Source organism: Sorex fumeus, unplaced genomic scaffold, assembly GCF_029834395.1.
Source record: "Sorex fumeus unplaced genomic scaffold, SorFum_2.1 ptg000009l, whole genome shotgun sequence".
Taxonomy (NCBI): Eukaryota; Metazoa; Chordata; class Mammalia; order Eulipotyphla; family Soricidae; genus Sorex; species Sorex fumeus.
This window is the reverse complement of record NW_026606066.1, coordinates 35,644,071-35,665,356: the sequence shown is the minus strand read 5'-3', so window position 1 is coordinate 35,665,356 and position 21,286 is coordinate 35,644,071. Positions and strand designations below refer to the sequence as shown.

Sequence of the window (21,286 nt, the reverse complement as noted above, 5' to 3'; positions counted from 1 at the left end):
GATATTCATTACCCATATTTTAGCACTTTGTAGGATACCAACTATTTACTTATATGTAACACATCTATATTAAGGTTTATTCCTCTCAGTCACTATGATTCCAGAATGAAATCATGTATTTTTCCATTCTAACTCTCTATTTCTAATCCTAACATTCTATTCTCAGTTGCAGAAAATGATACTAGGAAACTTTTTCTCTTCAAAATGGGAAACATATTTATCTTAGTTACATTACATATAGTGGAAACATATGTTTATATTCATTTTACAACCTATTTCAATTTTTAGATATTTAAAAGAAAAATTCTTACCAAGTCCAGGGATACTTGGTGAATATAAGAACTTGAGCTATGGTATGACTGCAGAATTCTACAAATAGTAATTTTAATAATAGTGACTTTCTTGTATTAATTCCTTTTTATATCATACTAGACACTTGTAATTTACTTTTCACAAAAAGTTTTAGCTATCTCCACTTTACAGAGTGACATTACATAACTTTCCATAGGAGATATTGAGTGAATAACCTGTTATTTACAGCACATATTTTTTGTTATACAGACCTTCTTTGTGTCATAAAATCAACTGACTTAGTATTTAAAATTTCTCATACCTAGTTGTAGCGTTTAAAATAACTAGGGAAGAGAAATTTTAAGTTTTAGATGCTACTATAATAATACAGATAAAAATGACTAACGTTCACAGTCACAAAATTATTCTAAGGTTTTTAAATGAGAGGACCTAGCTATCAGAGATTTCATAGGGTCATGGGTTTCAGTAAATTAAAATTTTTATCCAATCAAATTTCTTATTTCTCATTGAGTTGCCAAGGATTGCAACAGCGTTAGTGTTTGCGTTTTGGTGTACAAAGTTAATGCACCATCACTAAAGTATGAAAACCCTTCTGAACCGAGATTCTTTTCAATACACCTTATCCTTTTCCCATCTTCTCTGCAGCCACCCCTTCTTATGGTAACTTCGATTCTCTTGACAGAGTCCAAGAATTTATTTTGGTTGATTACTGTCCACAACTTTGCTTCATTTCTTAATTTACCACATAGATTATATGCCTTTTGGAGAGCCTGGCAAGCTACTGAGAGTATCCTGCCCACAGGGGCAGAGCCTGGCAAGCTCCCCGTGGCATATTCCATATGCCAAAAACAGTAGTGAGTAAGAAGAGGCTGCTAAAATCTCAGGGTTTGGAGGAATAGAGATGTTACTGGCGGCCACCAAGTAAATCAGTGAACAATGAGATGACATGATACAGTGACAGTGATCCCTAGTTCATTCTTATACTGATATTTCACCCGTATTTATCAGTCTTATATTTTCCTGTGCTTCCATTTTTTCAGTAATATAATTTTAAAAATAAATAAAATTTTAAATGTAAAGTAATGTTTACCTTAAATAATTATTGGTACCATTCTCTTCTGATCTTTTTAGTTGAAGTAGTGATTTTCTTGCTTGGCAAGATCATAATGAGTGTATTGATTTCAATGGAGAAATTAATATATTTTTACTTACAAATGTACTGCTCTAAAATTTTTATAGAGATATAAATGTATAAAGAGATCAAGATAGAAAAGAAAAATAATTTTATTCTTAAACTGATCATTCATACTTCCAAATGAAAGTTATTAAAATAAACATAAATAAGGAACATGGGGACATTATCAAAGTCTCTGTAATGAAAGAGGAAAATACTTTTTAAAAAGGCTCATCTATAAAAAATATGCATAAGCACATTATTTTTATTTGAACTACCAGGAAGTCAAATTTTAAAAGAAAATATGATAAAACACTTTGTTTATTATTGTGAAATGATAGCTTTTGTATACAAATTGAGGAAACATCTTGGACTTTTAATATATAGCATTCAATGAATTAAAAATGTGAGTATCTTACTTACCTATTTCATAATAGATGCAGAACATTTTTCAAATAACATGTTTTTCATTGCCCAATGCTACAATGATTAATTTAATGCTACAATAATTAAATGTCTGATTTTTCCAGGCATTTTTAATAATAATATAACCTGGGAATATAGCATGCTGTGAAATAACAGCTTAAAAATAAAGGAATACTCTGGTTTTGTATGGGTTATAGCAACATTGTATGCCTAAAGCAGTACTATTAGCAGAGTTGTAAATTACAGTGGTGATATATAATTAATTAATTAATTAAAGAACCTGTTTAATAATCCTCAAATTTATTATTTCTAGCACTTGTGGAGAAATAGCGTATCTTAGTAGACGTTATTTGCTGCTTCTACACATTAGGACGCTATGTTGTTCTTATGCTGGCATGAATCAATAGAAGAGTTTCAAATATTTATGTTACATCATTTTGGTTACCCATTGGGATATAGCAAAATCATTACTTAATTAAATATCTGACACTATTATATAAGGCAAATATTTTATCTTAACTAATAAATATGTTAATGCTAAAATATAAAATATATTTTTCTATGTATACTCTCTTAAAAGAAAGTCAAATGACAAATTAAACTTATATATTTTTTGTTAATATAATATTCCCCAATATTTGTAAATAAAAGAATCTCAATCCCAATAATGCAACATATTTACTCATACTTTTCATTTTGAAAAAGTTCTGTAAAGGTACATTTTAGAGTCTGGCGTAGGGAAGGCATTTACCTTGCATGCGGCTGACTCAGCACTGCTGGCTCTTACCCAAAAACAACAACCTGAAAAAAAGATATATTTTAGTAATATTCAGCTCAAAGACTAAAATTTGACATATAACAAGATAAAAAAATAATTTGTTGTCATCAATATGGAAGCATGAAAGCAAACAGTATTGGCAAATCATATAATACAAAGCCAGTCCTTTTTTATTAAGGTGAAGATGAGGAAAAGACATCTCTACTTAGATGATAAAATAAAATTGACTTTTTGTTTAACAAATGGAACATTAACAGCATATATTGCAGATGCTTAATTAATTCTGTCCATAGTTAATTAATGATGTATAAGACCCTGTTAGGCAATGATAAAAAGAAAGATAAGTCAGGATGGGGCTCAGGATGTGACTCAATGAGACAACTGTAAGACTTGGGCTCCACAAAAGATAAAAATGTAAATAAATTAAAAGTAATCTTTTCTGAGGAAGCTCAGATAGAGAAGAGAGCACCAAATAAAGGGTGTTGTGAGGATCCTCCCAGGGTGGGAGAAGCATGCTGAAAGTAGACTATAGACTATAGACTATAGACCAAACATGTTTGCCACTCAATGCCTCTCTTGCTAAACACAGTACCCAAAATAAGAGAGAGAGAGAACAAAGGGGAATGCCCTGCCACAGAGGCAGGGTGGGCTGGGAGGGATGGGGGGTGGGAGGGATGCTGGGACCCGTGGTGGTGGAGGATGGGCGCTGGTGGAGGGTTGGGTACTTGATCATTGTATAACTGAAACCCAAACACAAAAATTTGTAAGTCTATAACTGTACCTCATGGTGTTTCACAAATAAATAAATAAATAAATAAATAAAAAGTAATCTTTTCTGTTACAGAAGAGAAAAACCTTTCTCTTACATTTTACTTGAAAACCCTAAGTCAATGATTTTTATACATAGCTATGTTTCTTTTTCAGGATGTACAGAAAGTCCTTTCATATGGTTGGTTTGGCATATCCAGAAGCTGTCATAGTAACATTAAAGGTGAAATAACTTCAACTTATTATAATTGTATAAGTAGTTTTTTTTTTATTACCTTAAACTTGCTGGAAAAAAAATGAGAGTGGGTCTTTCTTAAATTTTGGAATGTAAAAATTCTTTTCACTATTTAAAAATTGTAATATGTACCAAATTATGATTCACTTAGATTTAGTAAGAATTGACTCATACTAACAAACTATAACAATATTGGGGCTGGAGCAATAGCACAGCGGGTAGGACATTTGCCTTGTGTGCGGCCAATCTGGATTCAATTCCCAGCATCCCATATGGTTCCCTGAGCACTGCCAGGGATAATTCCTGAGTGCAGAGCCAGGAGTAACCTCTGTGCAATCACCAGGTGTGACCCAAAAAGGAATATATATATATATGTATATATATATAAAACAATGATATGTATATGGTGCTTTTATTCATACTTTATTTAGATTTGTCTTGAATTAAATTTTAATAAGTACTAGAACTTGTCAAAATTTACAAATTTCTTTCTGTATAAATTATGAAAAAGTTGAATGCTATAATCATAAAGGGAAGTTTCAGTAAAATGTGGTTAAAGTGTAAAACTTACATAGAAGAAAATTGTTTCAAATTTTAGGTCTGAGAAAATATAACTAAATTTAAAATTAAGAGACTAATAGGGACAAGAAAGATAGTTTAAAAGGTGAAGTGCTTGCTTTGCATTTAGGAAACTAGGATTTGAACCTGACCATGGGTTGTGTTCTGAAAGTAAATTAGGCATTCATCTCCTTTGTCTCTGATTTTTCTTGAAGGACAAGTTTTTTATTTATTTTTTCTTTTTTGGGTCATACCTGGTGACGCTCAGGGATTACTCCTGGTTGCACTCAGGAATTACTTCTGGCGGAGCTCAGGGGACCATATGGGGCACGGGAGATGGAACCTGGGTGGGCGGTGTGCAAGGCAAGTGCCCTACCCGCTGTACTATTGCTCTGGACCAGAAGTATAAGTTTTGAGACCCAACTATAGTATTAAATGTGTTAGAAATAACTTGGGTTGCAACTCTGAAGTGTGTTTTGGCTCACTTTCTCTATTGTGTGTATGAGCCGCTGTGCATTCACCATTCCTCTGTGTTCCTTCTTGAGGTAGCTTATAGGTGCTCCTTTCTGTATGTATACCTTAATTTATTTCTCTCCGTTTGGAGGAAGAATTTGTTTACTCTAATAGTTTCTTCAGTGATTTTTCTGGATTAAGAAAGAATTAAGAGGATACTGGGTTTCTATATTTGTGATTTATTTGATAATTTTCTAGCTAAATTCATGTTGCCTTTGTTATTTTAATTTAATTTAATTTCATGGGCTTGAGACCACAACTGGTGGAGCTCAGGAGTTACTCCTTGTTCTTTACTCAGGGATCACTTCTGGCAGAGCTTAAAGGACCATATGCTGTAGTGGGGATCAAACCAGAAGAAACAATCTGAGGTCTGCAAGTCAAGCACCTTAATACCTGTACTCTCTCTCTCGCTCCGATTCTCTTTTTTCTTCTTAAGCATCACATTACGTTTGTTTCTTTCCTCTGCTACAAATTTGATTTTAATTTTATTCACTTAAAGACCTCATTTATTTCGGGGCTGGAGAGAGTACAGTGGACAAGGTGCTTGTTTTGAGTACAGCTGACCTCAGCATCCCATATGGTCCCCTGGGCACTGCCAGGTATAACTCCTGAATGCAGAGCCAGGTGTGGTCCAAAAACAAACAGTTCATTTGTTTCTTTTGTTTTTTAATTTTAATCTTAGTTTTTCCTAAGCTATAATATCACGATCATGATCACGACCATCCTGTTATTCGTCGATTGCCTCGAGCAGGCCCCAGTAACGTCTCCTTCGTTCTAGCCCTGAGATTTTTTTAAAAAGTGCCATATTCAAGGCTCTTTCAGAGTTAGGACAATGAGACCCATCATTGTTACTGGTATTTGGCATATTGGGTACACCACGGGGAGTTTGCCGTGCTATAATATAGATCAGAATAAAATGGAAAAGACACATTATTGTATATTGATTACTCCTTGGTTCTTGAGAGATTTTAACTTACTCATTGTTTTCTCAATTATTATCAAGAGTATTTATTTTTTTTTACTTCCTATTAGAGCTTTTGCCTAGTGAAAACCATTGCATTCTCTCACAATGTAATTGCTTCTACTAATATATGCAGAGAAAAACTGTGACTAGATTTGGCAGGAACTATACAAAGGATATTTTTATTATTCTTTATAATTTAAAAAGAATATTATTATTATTTCCCATAATAACTTTTTGTCTTGTTTGTTTTTAGTCACACAAAGTAAAACTTAGAATAAAAATATTATGAAATTTATAAGTTATAAATTTATATGGTCATTATTAATAAAAATTCTCAAGAAATGGAGAGTTAATTTTTACACAGTGGGAATCCCTTGGTGTTACCTGAGAACAGCAGCCTGTAACAATCTGAACCAATTCTGCTCGTTTGGGAACTTGATAAAATATTTATTGCCTTCTTTGAGTTTTGCTAATGGTTAACTGCCTTCTAATAGAGCTTTCAGAGATTTAAAATTCATAACAGGTAAAACAAATCTTTGGGAATCAAATGGGGTCAAATGCAAGGAAGTTAACAAAGGCCTGTAGTCAGTTAATACTGTAGAAGTAATTAATACTTCTGTGATAAAACATACTATTAGTAGCTGTTATTATCAGTTATTTCCAACAGTTTCTGAAGAAAGTTTTAAATGGCACCATTTGAATACTTTTATAATATTTCATTTATTTCAGTGTGTTACAACACACACAGTTCCTTATAATGTTAAATATATGAAATAAAAGAAGTTCTAAACAGAATGAGCTAGAATGAAAGCACAGTGGGTAGGGCATTTGTCTTGCACTGGACCAACCCGGGTTCGATTCCTCCACCCCTCTCGGAGAGCCTGGCAAGCTACCAAGAGAGTCCTGCGCGCAGTTGCAGAGCCTGACAAGCTCTGGTGGTGTATTCAATATGCCAAAAACAGTAACAAGAAGTCTCACAATGGAGATGTTACTGGTGTCCACTCGAGCAAATCGATGAACTGGAGGACAGTGCTACAGTGCTTAACAGAATCTTCTTGAATTCAAATTTGCACACAACTTTAAGGTTACATACTTATAATACTAAACTTCTCATATGTATGAAACAACATGCCCTTTTTGCTAATAGTTTCTAATAATAATCATATTAGAAATTAGCCTGTTTTTTTCAAAGTTTTTTTATTTCATTGACATATTTAGTTAGTACTGTTGCTTCAATTTTATATTAAAACTGTTTGCAGTATAAAATTGACAATAATTGTCCAAATTGACTATACAAGTTTTTTTGCCATGGATTTATCTTCAACAAAGTTGGTCCTCTTTGTTGCCTAACTGTTAAGGGTTAGTTTCCTAGGGCATCTATTTCTCTAGAAGTGGTTTTATCACTTTGCTAGAAAGTTGCAGAGAATACCAAAATTACTACCCTCCTTTTCAATCAAAAGGGGTCACTTTATTTATCTTTTGCATCCCTTAAATAAAGTAGAAATGAATCAACAAAGGTTAGAATGAATAGTAAGGTAACAAATTATCTGCTTCTCTAAGATACTGGCAAATTAAAGTTTAATACTAAAATTTTAAACTAAATTACCCATTCTTAATGGTGAAATTTTAAACAATCTAACAAGTAATTAGGTGAGAAAGAGAAAATGAGGCTGGCTACCTTCCCTCTATTCCACAGTTAATATTACCCTGCAGTTCTCCCTTAAAAATGAGACATGCATTTGGAAAAAGATTCAGAACAAGGGCAGTATTACAGTATTGTCGAATTTGTTATGAGTTCAATAATTTAGAGTTAGAGGAAAGCCTAGGCACTATATTACAGCCAATTCTTTCTCAGTCCCTGACATGAAGTCAAATCAGTCCCTACCATATCAGATGTCACGAAAAATACATAGTTCTTTGTGCTAAACTAAAATCTGAAACTACTGTATATATATTATATATATATGCCTGAAGTTCCCAATAAATGTTCATAGAGACAGAATCATATAATACTGTTACTATTTACTTTGTTTCTATAGGATGTTGATAAATGGTCTTTCGACGTATTTTCCTTAAATGAAGCTAGTGGAGAACACAGTCTGAAGTTTATGATTTATGAACTGTTTACCAGATATGATCTTATCAACCGTTTCAAGGTCAGAATCTATAATAAAATGCTAAATGATCTTAAAATGGCTATTTTAAAAGAATAAAAATACAATGTGATGCAACATTAATAGATTGATTGTTAACATTTTTCTACTTGGCAAGTCACCAAAGTAGGGGAATTTTACCTCTGCTTACTTGCCTGTTTATAAATATGTGTTTATATCATGAGGCCATTGCAGTTTTGTTTCACCAACAGGCAAACATGTCCCTACATTATTCTCTGAGCATAGCCTACTAACTTATTTGATCTACTACCTCTATTTTTTAAGGACAAATAGTTGCATTGAATTCCTTTCCTATAGGGATCAATAAGGAAAATTGGCCTAGAGAAAGTCTTTAAAATAGAAGTTAGTAGTGGTGTTTTCTCATTCAAAACTCTGCAGAACATCTACCTTTTAAGTAAACAAGCAGAAACTACTCTGGCCCCAGTTGCTCCCTAGGTTATCAATGGCCCCTTGACCAAATGAGTGCTCCCCAGAGCACTAGGGAAACACTGTTACAGATAGTTAGAGCTTTCAGTTAAAGAAATAATGTTATTTATTGCTCTTAAGATATATAGTGAACCTTCATTGACAATTTATTTTAAAGAAAGTGAAGAAAGCTCATAATTAACTTAGAGTTGTACAAACAGCTGATTTGATCCTCAGGTCTGAGCAGTATGTAGAATATAATATCTGCTTTTACCTATGAAATCTTGTCATTGGACAAAACCTAAAATATGATGGGAAGTCATTAGGACATCTGTATCAAGCAGATAGATAGATTGTAGAGTAGGTAAAGTGTTTGCATGAAGCAACCTGGGTTTGATCCCTGGCACCCCAGATGGAACCCTCATACCTGCCGAGAGTGATACCTAAGCACAGAGCCAGGAGTCAGCCCTAAAGACCTCTGGATGCCCCTGTTCCCCCACCACTACGCCAAAATCTGTGTATCAAATAAGCCTTCACCAGTTACAACTAGAAGATTTTATTTTTTAAGAATTAACCTTTTTAGTAAGATAAGAAAGAATTTCATTTAATCTGTTATGTAACACTCAATTCATTCTCAGTAATTTATTCTCAGAATTAAAAGCTAACTAGATATAAGTTCTAGACCAATTTACATTTAAAATTCAAAAACTACTGCTCACATCTGACTCACATGTGTAATTCCATCACAAATATTGTTATGCTCCTGTTGATTTAGTATCCTTCATTTAATCAAAATGTAGTTATGATCATTTCTTTCTGCAGATTCCTGTTTCTTGTCTAATTGCCTTTGCAGAAGCTTTAGAAGTTGGTTATAGCAAACACAAAAATCCGTATCACAACTTGATTCATGCAGCTGACGTCACTCAAACTGTGCATTACATAATGCTTCACACAGGTATCATGGTAAGAAGTTTTTATAATTGAAATTTCTTCTTTTGGAAACATTAAATTTTATTCTACAGAGTTCTTATCATTTCTTTAATGCAGACATCTATTATAAGTAAAATTGTTTGGATTTTTGAGGGTTCATAAGTTACTTAACATATATTCTTTTAAAATCTTAACTCAGTGAAAAAGAGATATGAAGATGAAGAAAGCATTTTGAAATTTGGACTCAAATATTATATTTTTAAACCCCTTTCCTATATTAATCAATAAGGAAAAATTGATCTAGCTAAAGTCTTTAAAATAGAAGTTAGTAATAGTGTTCTCTCATTTCATTATGCTCACCTAAGCTTATATTGGTAGCTTTTTCTCTTGTACTTGCATTTCTAATTACAATCAAATCTTAATAAAATGTTGAAAATCATTCAAGTGAATTTTCCCATTGTCCTTAATTTTTTGCATATTATTCACTCAGTGAATGAGTAGATAAATGATTCAGCATTTATCTTATACACTAATGAGTAACTAATAGGAGTTCTAATGCTGACTGAAATTTTTCTAGTTTCTGAGTTTGAGATAGATTCCAAATGCATCTCTTCCTCCTGAAGATCACAAACTGAAGTGAATTCAAGGGGTTTGGGATATCTGAGATCCTAAATTTTATTACCTTCTGATTTCTAACATGGAATCAAAAGCAATAAAATTGTGTCAGAAAATATGTGTAAGTCCTTAATGCAGAGCCTGGCAGCTTGCTGCAGAAAAGTGAATGGAATATGCATTAATCCACAGTACCAAGCCTCCCCAGGAGGGAAGGGGTGTTGCTCTCTTCCACCTTTTTCCCCCTGGGCAGCAAGATGGCGGCCTCCTTGGGGCTTTTTGGATAGCCAGGTATGAGCTGGCGGTGATGGGGCAACTGAAGGGGGGCGTTCCTAGCTCATCTTTCACGCCCTACCAAGGTCACGAGTTGCCCCCCCACGAGTGGCTCTCCGGCACAGCCATGGCTCCAGACCCACAGAAATCAATCTCGTCATTATCTGGCTCTTGACAGAAATCCCTCCAGACTTAATAAGTAAAATATCAGAAATCCAAAGTCATATGGTTCTCATAACCAGCTGTAGAAAACAAATTATTTCACAATGCCTTTTCAGCAGTTCTGTTTGTTGGGTGTAAACTCTAAACAATATTGGTGCATCTTTTGTCAAAATAATGAATGTAATCAAAGCAGATAGAGAGTTAAGTCAAATTCATCTGCCTCACAGGCATTGGGAGAGGTTGGAGGGGGGCATATTGGGGTTCTTGGTGGTGAAAAATAAGTACTGGTGAAGGGAAAGGTATTTGATCATTGCATGGCCGAGACTTAAATCTGAAAGCTTTGTAACTTTTCACACAGTGATTCAATAAATAAATATAAAAATTAAAATTAAAAAAAAGAAAATATGTGTCTTATTCCACTAGCTTCCATAATATGCATCATCTTCACGCTTTAGATTCCAGAAGTTGCAATTTCCCTATTGTCAATAAAAGAGTGTAGCTATGTGTATGGGATCAATGAACAGGAACTCTCAGGGTTCAAAAATAGGACCTCATTAATCACTACATACCAACAATACAAAGAGATATTTCCAAAAGTCACACTGAGGTGTCAAAACATGTAATAAGTGCAGGGCTTTACATGTTTATTAAAGTTAAAAATCAAAAATCATTATTTTATTTTTTAATAACATTACAGTTGCTTACTACACATAGAAATCTCTTTTTTTCTGTGATTGACCTAGAAGTATCTCATATAGGGACTGAAAGAATTATTTATCCATCTTTGTCTCCAAAGTGTTACAGATCCTTCAATGTTTTGAGCTCAGAATCCCATTTCTGCTCCATGTTCCAACTATCTTTTGCTCTAAAACAAACAACTCCAAATATTTGTAGCTTAAAACAATAATAAAACATTATCTCTCGAGAGGAGAATCAACTAGAAAGATCCTCTTGGGAGCTCTCATTTCACTAGATCAGCTGGCAACTATGGTTGAAAACATCTGAGGAGAACAACTGGGAACAATGTCCATGATTAAGTCACTTATATGGCTGGCAGCTGATAATGACTAATGGTTAGGAAATTAGATGGACTCTTAATAAAGGATATTTTTGGAATTTCATTCCAACAAAATGTGCATATTATGGCAAGACTACAAAGTAATATAACCTAAATTGCAGTTGAGTACTACAGTAGGGAAAACAAAAATCTCACAAGCCTTCACTGATGAAACCTTTTAGAAATCTAAACTATGTATTTTGAACTTTGTGGTTTGCGTTTTACCCTTCGAAGCTGAGTCTATAGACCCACCCACTTAAATGTGATTTGACCCTTGGATCTGACCAAATGCAATTATTACTGCATTGGTCCTTGATCGAAGTTTACTCACCATTAATTTCAGACTTCTGGCTTTATATTTAAGGGAGAAGGGAGTGGTGGAGAGCTAGAGGATCCCAATTCTGAGTGAAAAGCATCCAAAAACGTAGCTTAAAAACATTGAAAACCCTTTTTTTAAAAATTAAAACAGAGTATTTGTTTTTTTTACCCTCATATCTCTTTCTAGCCCATGTGTGAGTACACACACAGAAACTCTTTGAAAGTTTTTTTTTTTTTGATTTACTAAGGTTCCATTGCTACAGCTGTTTCTCAAACTCTTTGCTTTCACTTGGTTTGATATGCATAGCAATTAGTGTGCAAGACAAAGGGCCCCCTGACAGCTGCAAATGCTGTTATTCTTTCAAAAGTTGCTTCAGGTCTTCCTGGTTGGAGTTGCTTGCTTTTTCCTTACTGGTGCCTTAGTTTTAAAGCTGGGGAGGTGTTTTCATCTCAAGTGTTTGGCATATCTTCTTTCTGAATTTAGTGGAATTAGAAAAGTAAATAACTGAAAATTTAAATATAATTGTTACCCTGAATTAGAAAGCCAACTGACTTGCTTCATCGGAAAAAAAACATGGAATAAGTGATCCCTCCTTTAATATAATAAAATATCTTCTTACACTATAAAGGCACATAGAGAAGAAAGATGCCATTTCAGACTGGGAGAAGATATATGCCACTTTATATAGTCAAAAGGGTAAAGAGAACCAAATAAAGGTCATCATTTCAGCTTTAGAACCTATCTCTGTTCTAAAGCTGACACTGAAGAGATTTTACTCTTTACTTGTGATGAAGGCTTATTTCAGTATATAACAAGCCATTCCAACTTAGCTGAAACAGTCTAGCATGACAAAAAAATTGAAATTTATGTAAATATTATAATTTTTTTAGAAGGCTTGCTTATCAAGCATGGATATAATGTCATTCTAGCAGGTTTTGTTTGGAAACTCATTTCTGATTTTATTTATCCTTCAAAAAAATCAAGTTTCAGTAGACTCTTTATACATATATTATTTGGGTTTTTATAAACAGGAGTGGTGAGAGATTTATCCTTGCTCAGGATTAGGAAAATACACTTAAACTAAAGAGAATAACAGAATGTCTTGGTAGATGTTGAAAGAAAAGCAAAATCAATTTGAAGTTTATTCTTTTGTCAATGTTAACTTAAATATCAACTGGATAGTTTTGAGAAAGTGATTTTACAAGTTTTTCTTTTAATGAATAAAGTGGTAATAGGCTCATACATGTGAATGTGTTGATTCACAGACAAAAAAAAATAGAACAATTTTATTAGGTAAAATGAAATGTGGTATTAAATTTGATATTAAAAAGAATATCACTTTTAGTGTTTTAGTTAATACTCTCTGTTTAAGGTTGGTTTTAACAGTGTGACAATTATGGTGCATGCCAGTAGTAACTCAACACAATTAGGTGACTAATACAGCCTGTCACTTGTGAAATGTAATGAGTGCCACAGCCTGAAAGGGATTGTGATGATATCATTGTCCTTCTGCTTGCTAATGTCATTTTGGATTTTAACACATGCCCTCTCTTCTTTCTCCTCTTTTATTGTCACTTGATTAGCTTATAGCACAGTGACACAATGATGGTATACAGCAGCTCAATCCTTTTACTAAAGGCAAAAGTTTCATCAAGAGTTGCCAACTACTCCAATCTCTATTTATTTATTTAACCAGACCTAGCATTATTCAGGGCACCTCTGAGCACTATGCTTCAGGGTTGCTTTTGGCTGTACCAGAGGGGCCATGCTAAGTCAGGGACTGAATTTGGGCCTGCTGGACAAAATATGCTTTAAGCCCTTTGAGCAATTTCCCATAAGCTTTGACAAGGATAGCTTTCACTTGAGGAATCCTGGTACTGAGTTCTGTCTAATAATGAGTGAGAGAATATCATTCTTTTGGGACAAATACTCTAACTATATCCAGAAGCAGTCACCCGTACTCTAGAATGACTCAAACTTTTTTATAACCTACAGACAATTTGCCACTATGTTTGACAAACTACAGTGTGTGAAAACTCTATTTTTGTATGTGACTTCTCAGATAATAGTTTGTAATCTTGGAATAAGTGTAGATACTCAAAATAATCCAGCATAGATATGTTTGAAACCTTTGTTTTATTCTTTCTCATTGCCTGCCTCAGTTTTTTTTTTCACTAAAATTTGTTTGATAATACTAAAAGTCTTGTAGAGACTGGCAAGCTTCCCGTGGCGTATTCGATACGCCAAAAACAGTAACAAGTCTCACAATGGAGACATTACTGGTGGTACCCACTCAAGCAAATCTATTAACAATGGGATGACAGTGCTACAGTGCTACTAAAAGTCTTGTAGATTAAAAAGTGATGCCATATATGCAAAGCTCCTAACCTAGATCCTGAGACATAATAGCTATTAACACATAAGTAACATTAAAATGCGTTATAATTAATATGAATATAGTTATATTAATGTTAACATATAGTAATTTGTGCAATATTCCTATTTTCTATACAAGATAAATTAATGGCAAACTATTTCAGCCTATTCAAAGGACAAAGAAAAACGCCATGTCTGATTCTATAAGCGAGACTAAAAGGATTTTTTTTTACATGTCAGGAAATAATCAGTCATTGTGATTTTAGAAGACTACGTTTAGCATATTGTCTGCCTTGAATAATGCCTTTTGGCATCCATGAAAGAAGCTTTATTATCTGTGGAAGAAATAAAAAGTTTGGATCACACAGATCTTAGTTTGAATCATATTTCAGATACTTGATTTACTATTTGATTTACTTCTTTAGTATTCAATTTGATCTATGACTAATAAGGATAAATTTTTCTATTAAGTGACAGAAAATAAGGTGGTTATAAAGAAATTAAATGCGGTCGTGATAAATGCATTCAGGCAATGTTAGTTCATTCTTTGTTTCCATCATTATTGCTCATGCTACTAGTGGAGATTAGTACCTCCCTATAATACAATTAAACACTGCCCATTTTAGAATAAGTCTTCCTGAGCTACCCTCTAGCATTTTGTAGTTTAGCTGAAACACAAGGTCCGCAGTGCCCATGAATCAAAAAAATCCTAAGGCATATATTAATTATCCTATTGTCATTGAGAAAATATAGTAGATTCAGTCTTTTTTTCTTTGATTTGTCTTTTGGTATTATTTACAAAATTAGTAAATTTAACTAACTTTTTGAATAGTCTATGAATTTACCTTTTTTTTGAATAGCATTCTCATTTTATGATATAAAATGAACTGGTAATGAAGTTAAAATTTACATCAAAATTCTGCTCTGCAAATATTAAATAGATTTAAGTGTTTAGTCTATTGGATCTTCTGTCTAAAACTGTTCACTGTCACTGTCACTGTCCTTCCATTGTTCATCGATTTGCTCGTGCGGGCCCAGTAACATTGTGAGACTTGTTACTGTGTTTGGCATATTGTATATGTCACGGGTAGCTTGCCAGGCTAAAACTATTTTATAATACATTTTCTTATTAAGAGTGTAGACTAAAGTATGGCAATAAATAAGATATTTATGTAGGAGGTATTATTTATAGAAAATAGGGATTAATGAGACTAAAAACAGAAAACAATCAGTTTTAATGAGGTAAATAATTTAAACACTTACGAGGTTTATTATATTATTGAAGCTATTTTTTATTTTCTAATTTGATATTTTATTTTAGCTTTATCTTTGTATAATCATGATAAATACTAAATGTGACTATTTTGAAATCACAGTTCATTCTCAAAATAGCAAATAACCCATAAGAAATACTTAAGAAGTATAAGCAAATCTTTAGGGATAAGATTATTTTAGTGTACAATTTTTAGGGGTACAAAACTTTAATTGATTTAATTCAATGGCTATATAATAATGTTTAATTCCACAGTCACATAGGGACCTTTGAGCCTAAAATTGAGCCAATTTAGCCTATAATACAGGTCATCAACATGGCCATTTTCATCCTCTTAATGAATCACAATTACATTTACCTATACACAAAGAACTGCTATGTCAATTCTATTTGATTCTTAAAATTATTTCTGCTTCAATCATCCAGCTATTATGGCATTTATATTCTTAAATTGAAAACACTAAAATATTTTAGTTCTGTATTGTTTTATGGATTCCACATATTTAAACAACATATTTAAAATAATAACTTAGTAAAATGTCATTTATTCTGTATTTTACTATGTGATAAGACTTTTGATGTACACATGAAATGCATGTATGAAATTCTTTAATTTTTAAAATATTTTTTACATTTTAAAAACTAAATTGATCACTAATCTATTTTTATGGCAACTGATGCCAAGAGGGTAAATAATATTTCTTAGAGATTTGTTAGAGGCTTAACACTGATTTTTTTTTTTTTTTGCTTTTATACCTGGCAATGGGCTGGAGCGATAGCACAGTGGTAGGGCGTTTGCCTTGCACGCAGCCAACATGGCCGACCCGAGTTTGATTCCTCCGCCCCTCTCGGAGAGCCCGGCAAGCTACCGAGAGTATCTCGCCCGCACGGCAGAGCCTGGCAAGCCACCCGTGATGTATTCGATATGCCAAACACAGTAACAACAAAGTCTCCAATGGAGACGTTACTGGGCCCACTCAAGCATACCTGGCAATGCACAGGGGTTACTCCTGGCTCTGCACTCAGGAATTACTCCTGGTGCTGCTCAGGGACCATATGGGATGCTGGGAATTGAACCCGGGTTGGCCGAGTGCAAGGCAAACACCCTGCCAGCTGTGCTATCACTCCAGACAACACTTATTAAAATCTAGAATTGTCTGACAATAAAGTCTCTTTCTATTATGTTTACTATGTCCTCTACTATAAAGCTAGTCAAATTCTCATCAGAAGACAGATATAATGTTCCTGTTTTGTACTAAATTCTATGATAGTTATGTGAAAAGATAAAAGATCAAGACTATGACTGTCATTTATGAAATTCTTTAATTTTCTCTCCTATAGTTTTTCCTTTTGTCGTTTATATTTGTCAACACTAATTTAATGGTCTATAAAGTTTTACCTTCTTCAGACTCACTTCACTTTATTATCATATGTTTATATTTAATATAAAAGATAAATTGCTCTCTATATACATATCTCAATTGTGCAAATGTACTATAGGCAATTCAGTTCCCATATAGGTCTCATAATATCATTCTATCTTTGTTCTTTATATTTTGAATCTATTTCCAACATTGCATTTACCTATCAGCATTTGTCCATTCTTTTTTTTAAGATTTAATTGAATCACTGTGAGATAGACCCTTACAAAGCTGTTCATGATTAGGTTTCAGTCGTATGGTGTTCCAGTACCATCCCTCCACAAGTGTACATTCCCCAGCACCAGAGTCCCCAGTTTCCCTCTTATCACCCCTCATCTCACCCTCAGTCTCCCTCTATGGTAGGCACTTCTCTTACTCTCTATGTCTCTCTCTCTGTCTCTCTCTGTCTCTCTTTCTCTCTGTGTCCCTCTCTCTGTGTCTCTCTTTCTCTCTCTGTCTCTCTGTCTCTGTCTCTCTTTCTATCTCTGTCTCTCTCTCTCATTCATTCACTTTCTCTCCCATTTGGGCATGTGGTTTGCAGTACAGATACTAAAAGGTTATCATTTATATCCCTTTACCTTCTTTTAACACTCAGTTCTTGTCCAGCATGATCATTTCCAACTATTATTGTCATACTGGTCCCTTCTCTACCTTAACCCTCTGCCCCATATACACTTGTGGTAGATTTCAACCATTGATCACTCCTCCTATCCCCTCTTTGCTCTGGCCTTGGATATTAGTCTTATACTATTTCTTTCTCTGTATATCACAAATGAATGCAGCCATTCCATATCTGCCCATGTCCTTCTGACTCATTTCACCCAGCACAATACTCTCCACGTACATTCATTTATAGACAAGTTTGATGAGTTCATTTCTCCTAACATCTGCAGAGTATTTGATTATATAGATATTTCAGTACTTCTTAATTTATTTTACTTTTAAAGTTGTTCACAATATTTGATTACATTTAATATTCAAACACCAATCCCGCTACCATATTTCCATCCCAAACCCCAAACCCTAAATCCTGACTCAAAGTGAACCGAAATAGTTTATTTTGTATTGCCTGTTATGAATAATTTGCTAAAAATGATCCAAAAAAGATTTCTTAGAGGAAAGTGTGTGAATATAGTTGTATTCATCCAGGAGCCATTAGACCCTTCTATAAGAGATTAGTAACATGTTGTGAAAGGTTGAGACTTGTGTGCATATATTTAAATATATATATATATACATTCATATATATACCTGTATAAATATATTTTTCCCTAGGATTGCTTGACTTCTACATTAAATGCCATCAAATGTGGCATGCTACTCTTGGTACATCAATGGTGTAAAGTTTGAGATGTGCGGCCATGAATGCCACACATCTTCTTTGATTTCCTATCTAACTCACTGGTGTTTAACAACGAGCTGTTTAATTTCCAAGTGTTTGATTTCTCTGTTTCTGTGTGTGATTAATTTCTATTTTTTGTGCATCGTGACCTAAAAAAAGTTGATAAAATTTCCTTTTGATTTTATTGAGGCATGTATTCTGGCCCAGCATGTGGTCTACTTGGATAATGTTCCATGTGCATTGGAAAATAATGTGTATTTGCTTTTGGCTGATGAAAAGCTCTGTATATATCTACTAGCCTTCTCTCTTCCATCTCGTCTTTCAGTACTTCCTGATGAGTTTTAGTCTCATAGATCTATCAAGAGGTGATACTGCAGTGTTGAAGACTACTGCAATGTCCTCCTTGAAGACTATTAGTGGTTGTTTTAAGTATTTTGCTGGCCCCTCTTTGGGTGTGTATATGTTTTGGAATGTGTCCTGATGTACATATCCCTTATTATTAAGAAATGACCTTCCCTGTCCCTTCTAATATTTTTCAGCCTGAAATCTATGGTATGGCCACTCTGGCTTTTTTTGAAGGAGTTGTTTGATTGATGAATTGCTTTCCATCCTTTGATTTTGAGTGTGTGTATGCTCACTCCAATTGTTTGAATGCGTTTCTTGTAAGCAACAGAATGTTGGGTTCAGTTTTTAATCTATTTTGCCACGTTGTGTCTCTTAATTGGTGTATTTAGACTATTGACATAGAGAGAGATTATTGTCATGAGATTTTGTGCCATATTTCTGTAGAAGTTTGTTGTATTTATGAGTTTTTTCTTGCCTTACGTTAGCCCTTTCAGTTCTTCTTTTAAAGTTGGTTTTGAGTGTATGAAGTCCCTTAATTGTTGTTTATTCATAGAATTGCATATTGTTTCTTCAACTCTGAATGGGAGTCAAGCCGAATAAAGTAGTCTTGGTGAGACACTCTGCTGTAAATCTAAGGGATGCTCACTTGTATCTATTCTTATTTGATTTTTCTGCTTTCAGTATTGAGCCTCTATCTATGGTATTCATTTTTCTGATTTTTTATAATATATTTTGGAGTCTTTTTATTCGGGTCTCTTTTAGCTGGCACCCTTTGGACTTCTTGGATCTGGATGTCTGCATTCTCCAGCTCTGGAAACTCCAGCGATGATGTCTTTAACTGTTGCTACCTCATTATGGTTGCTTCCCTGTCCCTCTGGTACTCCTTCTGGCTTATAGAGTACTCATATAGTTTGCATTATGTTTCTCTATTGCTTTGTATAGGGTCTTTATTTCCAATGTCAGAGATAGGACCACTAAGAACAAACTCTGAGGCACATTGTATCTTCCATTTCTCCTATCAGGCATCATCTATTAGCTGTGTTATCTAACAGAACCTTTTAAAACAATGGAAAAATCTTTGCAACCAAACTGTTCTCTATATAAGCACTAAACTCATCTGACTATTGAGCAGTTAAAATGTGACTGTGTTACTTGGGAAATTAGTGCAATTTATTGATTTTTAATTTTAAAAATCCCATATGGTTACAATACTATATATGCAATAGAAGTGCTCTGCAAAATGTTAGTGTTTAGTGAGCTCATTACTTAATTTGCCTAAGTAATACCAAAGAAAAAAATGTAAAGCATCCAATCATTTAAGAATGGTGAATGCATATGAAGTGGGTAGTCTAAATTGTGTAAGAATTCTTTTATTGTCATGTTAAATTGCACAGTGGAAGACTACATTTGTTATAAAAAGAAAATAGTTATTTTTTTTGGAACTCTTCTAAATATTTAAGTACAAAATCTATTTTCATTTCCCCTAATGAACAATTTGTTTTCAACTCACAAAAAGCTTTCTCATTATGTTAAGCAAAAGATATTTTAATGGTGTGTTGTCTATATATTTAAAAATCACTGGATTGTAATGGATTTCAAATTGCTAAAGCAATTGAAAAATTTTGTCAGTCTGCTTCTTAAGTCACAGAAAATTGCTCATTTTTCAATTCACAAGGGAAATTATAACTTTGAGCTTCTAAGTCATCAACAACATTCATTCAATGACCATTGACCTTATGAATCATCTATTATATACAATTAATAGATGTGAAATAGGAAAAAACACGTTAAAATTAATAAAAATAGTTTCATATGATTATTAGTGCTACAAACAATGAAAATATCTTTCAAAAAATCATGAGGAGAGCTCTGATTTTAAATATAATGGACTCTCTTTAATTTACTAGCACTGGCTCACCGAACTGGAAATTTTAGCAATGGTCTTTGCTGCTGCCATTCATGATTATGAGCATACAGGAACTACAAACAACTTTCATATTCAGACAAGGTAAGTTAGCTCTAAATTAAACTTGAAAACTTTTGCATGTTACTTATTTTTATGAATATTAAAAATGAAAATGAAGCTGCCAGCAAAATTAGATGTAATTTATTTGAGCAAAATTCCTTACACTACAAATCCTTAAATAATTAAATTTTACTTATTAAGAATATTGTGTCTATTTAGAGGCATGGGCTGGAGCGATAGCACAGCAGTAGGGCGTTCGCCTTACAAGCGGCCAACATGGCCGACCCGAGTTCGATTCCTCCGCCCCTCTCGGAGAGCCTGGCAAGCTACCGAGAGTATTCGATATGCCAGACACAGTAACAACAAAGTCTCCAATGGAGACGTTACTGGGCCCGCTCGAGCAAATCGACGATCAACGGGAGGGCCTTTACCTTTACCTTTATTTAGAGGCATATTTAGCAATTTAAATAATCTAAAACTGTGGAATAATTTTTCTCTGCCCAGACTCTACACAGTGAACCATTATACAAGTCAGATATTGACTCCCCCCAAAAATTGAAACAGATTTTTTTTTTAAAGTATCAGTTTGGTGTCATTATGCATTTTTGTGTAACAAAAATTAAGCTGCTGGGAAAATTATGAAAATAAAACATGTTATTTCTAGCTTAGCATGAAGAACCAAATTTATAATAACAGGAATGTGAATTCAGGTTTAAATAATGGTGATTCTAGCACGTATTAAGTCCCAGTACTACAGTGGAGAGTAGTCTATTATGGCTGGCCATTAAAAACCACCATATATTGGTTGATTCACTTATAAGAAATGTATTTTCTCATAGATTTGCGGACTGGAAGTTCAAGATCAAAGTTTTGGCAGGGTTGGTTTTTCCTAAAATAACTTTA

The 21,286-nt window shown here is 33.7% G+C and overlaps 1 protein-coding gene across 1 annotated transcript in view; it reads left to right on the top strand.

The window, feature by feature from the left end:
* The window catches only part of PDE1A (phosphodiesterase 1A), a 103,124-nt gene that overhangs the window by 32,235 nt on the left and 49,603 nt on the right, over positions 1–21,286 (top strand). Inside the window, exons 3-6 of the mRNA XM_056110132.1 lie at positions 3,615–3,681; positions 7,768–7,884; positions 9,130–9,270; positions 20,325–20,425. Of these exons, the coding sequence (XP_055966107.1) occupies positions 3,615–3,681; positions 7,768–7,884; positions 9,130–9,270; positions 20,325–20,425 (426 nt within the window). The remainder of the gene's footprint in view (positions 1–3,614; positions 3,682–7,767; positions 7,885–9,129; positions 9,271–20,324; positions 20,426–21,286) is intronic.